The sequence below is a fragment of the Garra rufa genome, chromosome 3 (genome assembly GCF_049309525.1).
Source record: "Garra rufa chromosome 3, GarRuf1.0, whole genome shotgun sequence".
Lineage (NCBI taxonomy): Eukaryota > Metazoa > Chordata > Actinopteri > Cypriniformes > Cyprinidae > Garra > Garra rufa.
The window spans coordinates 35,856,783-35,863,999 of NC_133363.1; the positions used below are offsets into that span (position 1 = coordinate 35,856,783).

The window sequence follows — 7,217 nt, forward strand, 5'->3', positions numbered from 1 at the left end:
ATTTTTGCTGAAGTCATGAAAGTGAATTGAATTGGACATGATGATTAGTGGCTCAAACATGTACATACCAAACATGTACGGTGATAATGTTCTCACTGTTTCATCAGGTTTGTGTGTGACATGTGTTCCTATATGAACCAACAAGTGAGGGAATTTCACACCTGTTCTTTTTCAAACAATGTGTCAGCATGTCTACTGTACTTCTGGCCATATCAGTAAAGATTGTATAGATACAGTCTAGGTATAAAACCTTCTTGTGGCAGCCGTGTTCCACTGGCTTTGGAACTCTAAGGTAAGAGAACTGGTATGTTTCCCTCTGTCTGTTCAACGTCATTTCTATTTTACAATGTTAAACTGTAACAATGTTTGAGAACTTACAGTATGTGATTCTAATGTATGTCTAAAATGTATTGTCTCCCATTTGATCAGATTTTTACATTGTGTCCTCCTTATGGATCTGTAGTATTACAGTTACACACAGAATTGTTGAATATCATTGTAATGGTGACATATTATAATATGAGCCCTGTGATGGACTGGCCAGGTCCCCAGGGTGTTTTCCTGCCTTTGCCCAGTGACCATATTCAGAATAAGAGGGTAGAAAATGGATAGATATTATGAAATGTTGATATTAGTAATATTAGTAAAAGAGCTGAAACTGACCTTCATTTGAGGCATTTTGCCTAAACAGCTGTGCCCTTGTTCTTTCTGCAGGTTTTTGGACGCCATGTTTGTGACCAAGGTGACTTTTGGCCTCTTGGCCCTGCTCCTCGTCTTCTCTGTTAGAGCTGAGAAGATGGTAAGACACACACACACACACACACACACACACACACACACACACACACACACACACACACTTATATCAGTAGGTTGTAAATGATGCATGCAAAAACATTGCTTTATGCATTATGCATGCACCTCTCTGATGCTAATAAATGTTATAATTAAGAATGTAAAATGATGAGTTTGACTTGAGGTAATGTTTCTTTTCCATGTTCATTTTGTGTGTGGTGTTTTGGCATAACTCACTTGCAGCCTGGTAAGTCAAATACTTTTAAAATGAAACATTAAACAATTTAGCAACAGATGAGAGTTTCTGCATCATGAACTGATTGAAGTAATGGTTCATTAGTGAACGTGTTGATGTGTTTTTATAATAGTTGTTGAGGACAAGTCTGCTCAGCTGTCCGTGTCTGAACTGCTACACAGAGCCAACAGAGGCATCGGTACGTACTCACACCATACACACATCAATATATTGCAACTCTTTACTAAACAGTCCCAAATGAACTGTTTATGTGCTAGTTCCTGAAGCTGATGAGCCCAAGCTAATGGATGACATTGCTGTGAATGAGAAAAATGCTGATCCCTGCACCTCCTACGGCTGCCTCTGGCCCAAATACAGCGACGGCAATATTTACGTGCCTTACGTCATCGCTAACCACTATTGTAAGTCACTAGTATTATAATTTATGCTTTTATTCAGAGCCCGAAAAGGACTCTCAACTGTTCCTGATTTTAGAGCAGAGCCTTACTCTCAAGTCTTATAATCAGTGCGAAAGCATGTTAGTTTGAAACAAAGAAAATATTTCCATAGCAACCTCTAACCTTTGCCCTTTCAGCCTCCCGTGAGCTGGAGATCATCAAGCGCGGTCTGGACTCTTTCTCCTACAGCACCTGCATTCGCTTCTTCCCCCGCAGCAATGAGAGAGACTACATCAGCATTGAATCTCGCAGTGGGTATGTAAGAGAAACGTACCAGGGAATAGATTATAGTGAAAGTCAGACTGAACATTTCACATTATTATTATTATATTAAATTTTAAATTAAATTTTAGAATGATGACAGTGAAAAGGATACTTATCTGTGATCAAGAGATGAATTTTAATGTCTTACAGATGCTACTCCTACGTTGGTCGTCAGGGTTATGCCCAGACCGTGTCTCTGGCTCGTAATGGCTGCCTTTACCACAGCACTGTGCAGCATGAGCTTCTCCACGCTCTTGGCTTCAACCATGAACAGACCCGTAACGACCGTGACAATCACATCCAGGTTGTCTGGGAGAACATCATTGATGGTACATTGTTAACCTCAAATCCATTTTTGAAGAATACTTTTGTGCACACCTACTAGACTAAATGTCTTGTTTGTTTATCAGACATGAAGTACAACTTCAACAAAATCAACACTCTAAACCAGGGAACTCCCTATGACTACAACTCTGTGATGCAGTATGAGAGGTGAGTAAGCCTTCAGGAGATGTGGTTTCTCTGTGTCTCACTTTGTTATCTAACCGCATCTGTCACTTGCTCTGTCAGATACGCTTTCTCTAAGAATGGCCTCCCCACTATGATTCCCATTCCCAACAATAATGCTGCTCTGGGCACATCCACTGAAATGAGCCAGAATGACATTATCAGAATCAACAGGCTCTACCAGTGCTGTGAGTGACACATTTCTGTCTAGAAACGAAACCACTATTTAGCGATGGATGTATAGATGAGTGATTGCATACATTATCATTGCATTGTCTAGTAATTCTGAGATGATATATTACACAAAATTGTTTTTACTAATGTGCATATTACTTTCATGTATTTATGTATACTTTTTATACTTTTAGCACAAAAATAAGCAAGGGGAATTTTAAATTGACATTTGGTGATTTCCCTATCCTTTAGGAGCAGTGGAAATGCAGACATGCAGCACAGAAAAAACTATTCACTGAAGATCCAACGTCTCACTGATGTTGACCACTGTGCTGAAGTAGCATTATTCTATCAGATGTATTAAGCAAAATAATACACCAAATACATTTTCAAAGAAAAAGAATTTGAGTGAGTTTCTGTGAAGAAATGCATCATTTGTTTTTAATAGTCAAATATATTTAATAATAAATATAATAATTTACATTTAATATCAGTTTAATTTAATAATAACCCCCACACACACACTTTACACCCTGGATCAGTGATTATAATTATTAATGACTGATTTGATATGGGGTGTTTTGATTGCAGAATGTAGTAGCCTAATGTAATGTAATTAATTAAAAAACTGTACATATCTGTATATCCCTAATTTGAACTAAATGGTAGAGTGGGGGAACATGCCCCCTACTGTTTTTTTCCAAAATAACCACAAGATAAAGCCAAGATAAATTTTTATTGTAACTATGGACTATGTTGACAAGAGAGCTTATGGTGACGTATCTGAGAGAAAACTAATTTTTAAGTAAATTATCACATTTTCGGCAGTAAGAAAAAGTGTTTTAAAACTAATCACAGTTATATATGGTATGAGAACAGTGGGGCCTGTAGATAGGGAATATGTGTTATTTAATAAAAATATAATATATTTTCAGAATGACAGATTTTTTTAAACATAGTCTGTGGGGTAAAACGCCCCCAATAAACATGGCTTAATTACTGTAGTTACTATGTTCTAATCATCAAATCCTTTGTTTTTCCATCAAATGTATTTTAACTAGTTTGTTGAATAAAAATATTTGAACTTTATTTTGAAAAAAAATACCTCAAGTTAGCATCAGTTAACTAGTTAGCAAGGTACTTTTAACACCAGTAATTCCTTAATACGACTACTCCCCAGATTTAAAACTCACTGGTTGATGTTTATATTGTCCTATCAATGTTTTTCGATATTTAAATGAGCAGAGACAAAGAAAAGTAAGATTTCTCACAATACTATTAGATACTGCACGCTCAGGCTGTTCTAACAGCGGTCTCACTTGCTATTTAATCACCGAATCGCTTTTAGTATTCAGCTTTGTAGAAAATACTTTTTCTAAATGCTTATACTTTTTCTAAATACTTTTAAATTTGTGTTTTGGATGTTCTGTGCTTATGAGAAGACGAAATGTTCTGTGCTTATGAAAAGACAAAGTGTACACTATGTAACAGAATCTGTTTAGTAAAATGTGTGTGTGTAGTTGCGAACTCTCTACATTTATGTCATTTCTGAGAAACCTTTGTTTACAGGCACGTAGGAGAAAAGAAGCCCTGCAAAAGTAGTAGCAATTTGAAGGTCACTTTAGACTAGGGTGACCATATTCTGAGAATCCAAAAAGAGGACACCCTCCCCAGGATGCACCCCCCCCCCCCCAATAATAGAAATCACACATTTATTTAAATTCTTAGACACATACTGCCCTCCAAAGGCAAAGTGCAGTAACTACGCATTTGGTCAAAATTCAGGCTTAAAATGGACTTTATGAAAACTGTTTTGTCTTGTGGCAAAGTCTCCTGATCAATTTTGTCCCAAAGAAACGAGAGTGTTTCCGAGAAACAAGAGTGTCAACATGTTTGACTAGCTGGCCTAAAAACTTTAAAAGGCATTTTTCTCTGTTTCAGTGTTGGTGTAGTTACTGCACTTTGCCTTTGGATGGCAGCATAGGTGCAGATGGTGCACAATGCTTCCCATTTATCACGACCACGAATGAACATCGGGTATTTTTTTTTTTTTTTGCAATTCGTCTGTGAAACTAGTAAACTACATTTGCGTTTTGGCATGTTAGTGACACACAGCACTTGCAGCGCAGCTCCACCTTTGTTTTGTTTTGACAACTGGGTCTTTCACGTCATCAGACAGGTACCTCAGAATAATGCCGGTGGGCAGTGGCTGCATTTAAAGTGTTCAATTAATGACGGTCAGTGAAAATGAGGTAAAAAAAACTGACATTTTATGATATTTTACAAAATCCCCCCGGACATAATTTTATAGCCAAAAAGGAGGACATGTCCGGGTAAAAGAGGACGTATGGTCACCCTACTTTAGACTAGACTTTTGGTCACTCTAAGAAGAAGAATGGGATGGGGCTGTATTTTCTTTTCTGTGCAGGAGCGGTTGGCGATAACAGGCCCTGATTGGAGGAGAATGGTCGAACGATATCAGGAGGAGAGACCTGCAGATCAAGAATATAAATACTTGCATTTAGTTTTGTGAGACATTCTGGACTGCCCAGATGTCAGATTTGATATTGGCTGTTCTGTAATCCTGAGCTCAGCACTCTTTGACTTTACCATTAAATTTGAATTTAACTTTGATTTTAACGCGGACTCGAACTGTTTTATTTAAAGGGCGAATAAACGGACTGGGGGGAAGTAGGTATTTTTAGAATACCGGCAACTTCCAACAGCTTCTAAACTCTTTCTGTGTGTAGTCGTGATAAAAGATTTTCAATGAATTCCCAGTGTTTGACGTAAATCGACGTCCGCGTGACTTATGTGGCGAAAATCTGCTGAGCCGAAGCCTTCGCCTTTCGCGCTTTCGGGAATCACTCAGCTTTCACCTGTACATTTTCTGCTTCACGTTCGATTTTTTTGTAAGTGTTTAACTGGGTGTTAAAAGTGTCCACTGCATTTAACGCGTAAAAGTAAAGTGAAATTAAAATAGCTGTGGGATTTTGGCATGGGTATTTTAATGTAAATTCTACTGACTAAAAATGGCTTGTGCTGAATAACAACAGAAGTCATGCCTTGGTACAGTTCATCAGCGGCTGTTAGGCTGTTTGTTATCGCCAAACCCACATAGAATCCACATTTTCTGAACTGATTTTGTCGAAAAATCTGGAATTCTGCAGAATTTATTTAAACATAGTAAAATATGTTATGTAAAGAGTACTAGTACACTCTTTTTAATACATTTTGCTAAAATATTGAATTCATTGCTGATAAGATGGGCTTTAAATCCTGCCGAATAAACAGGCATTACAACGATACAAAACTGGTTGAAAGTCGATGGCCTTGTTTTTTAGCTTTTGTGTTGTGAACACAAATTACATGTGGGCCTAGTACAGTACAGCACTTCTTTAAAACATTAATGTTCTTTAAAACATTGTTTGCAATGTGTTGTATTATAGCTGTGATTTATATCCTTTAGTCGTCACTTTAATATGACTTCTTATAACTGATCTATGCTGACCTTTGCCCTTATAGCCTCCTCTAAAGATCATCCAGCGGGATCTGGACTTCCTTTATTCCATGTTCCATATCTGTGTTTTCAAGCCCTGCACCACTAAAAGAGAAGATGTCAGCTTTGAGTCCCACAGCTCTATACTGCGTGAGCCACTTTTGAACCAACAGACAACTGTATCTGTGTCACCTGGAAGAGCATCAAAGAAGGTACATATTCCTCTTACTACGAGCTACCTATTGTTTCTTTTAATATGTAACCTTGGAACACAAAACCAGTCTTAAGACAGGACAATATTTAACTATTTGAAAATCTGGAATCTCTGGGTGCAAAAAAATCAAAACATTGTGAAAATCATCTTTAAAGTTATCCAAATTACATTCTTAGCAATGCATAGTGCTAATCAAAAATTAAGTTTTATTATATTTACTGCTGGAAATTTACAAAATGTTTTCATGGCACATGATCTTTACTTAATATCCTAATGATTTTTGGCATAAAATTAAAATCGATCATTTTTCACCCATATAATTTATTTTTGGCTATTGCTACAAATATAGCTGTGCTACTTAACAAACCTTACATCAATTTATTTATTTTATTCATTCATTTATTCAGCATGATGTATAAATCTCAATTTAAAAAAATAACCCTTATGTCTGGTTTTGTGGCCCAGGTTCACAGTAGTAATAGATGTAACTAGGCACGATTTTCTAAAGTATTATTTTATTTCATAAATCACCAAATTTAATTATTTCTATATATTCAGACAAGGTGTGGTGTGATCTTTCCATCAGAGAGCATTTGACATTTGAGCACAATTATTACATCCATTTTCTTTTTTTCTTTTTTTAAACAAACCTTACTGACACTGATTCCTGTCCCTTCGTTGACACCCTGTGGATTGGTTTGCCATTTTCCCAGCAAGATCTTAGTTTGATCTGACAGCATTTTCATGTAGTCAACAAAAATATGCTCCAATACACAGTTCTTATATGTAAAATAATGAGCCATCTTGTCACTGCTTACACAGCTTGTGAAAAATGATTTTTGCACAAAAGAGGAGAGAACTATACTGAACTCCACCATAGTATTTTGAGACATGTTTTGTTAAAATCAACACACCATCTGGCATAGGGTTGTGTCTGTTTAGCTTGTGTTTAAATGGTTTATCATAAAAATAGCTCACAATAGAGGAGAACTGTGTTTCACACTGGATGTCTTAGTTATGAGGAAATTAAGAAAATTACATTTTTAAATTATGTGGAGGTCACTTAGGGGT

At 36.7% G+C, this 7,217-nt stretch overlaps 1 protein-coding gene across 2 annotated transcripts; it reads left to right on the plus strand.

Annotated features, from left to right (window-relative positions):
- Positions 1-1,317: 1,317 nt before the first annotated feature.
- Positions 1,318-2,846, plus strand: LOC141331967 (low choriolytic enzyme-like). Of its 2 annotated transcripts, XM_073837020.1 has the most exons (6): positions 1,318-1,452; positions 1,626-1,743; positions 1,903-2,081; positions 2,163-2,244; positions 2,323-2,447; positions 2,686-2,846. In XM_073837020.1, coding segments are annotated over exons 1-6 (624 nt in total). In that variant the 5' UTR covers positions 1,318-1,334; the 3' UTR covers positions 2,688-2,846. The 2 variants fall into 2 exon arrangements, with proteins under 2 accessions (XP_073693121.1, XP_073693120.1); XM_073837019.1 differs by lacking the exon at positions 2,686-2,846 and having other exon boundaries at positions 2,323-2,455.
- The last annotated feature ends 4,371 nt before the right edge of the window (positions 2,847-7,217 follow it).

Excerpts from the sequence above, each read along its gene's own strand:
- LOC141331967 (XM_073837019.1), top strand. The coding sequence starts at position 1,335 with ATGGATGACATTGCTGTGAATGAGAAAAATGCTGATCCCTGCACCTCC. Across the intron at positions 1,744-1,902 it reads AGCATTGAATCTCGCAGTGG|ATGCTACTCCTACGTTGGTC; the intron begins GTATGTAAGAGA and ends AATGTCTTACAG. Across the intron at positions 2,245-2,322 it reads TCTGTGATGCAGTATGAGAG|ATACGCTTTCTCTAAGAATG; the intron begins GTGAGTAAGCCT and ends TTGCTCTGTCAG.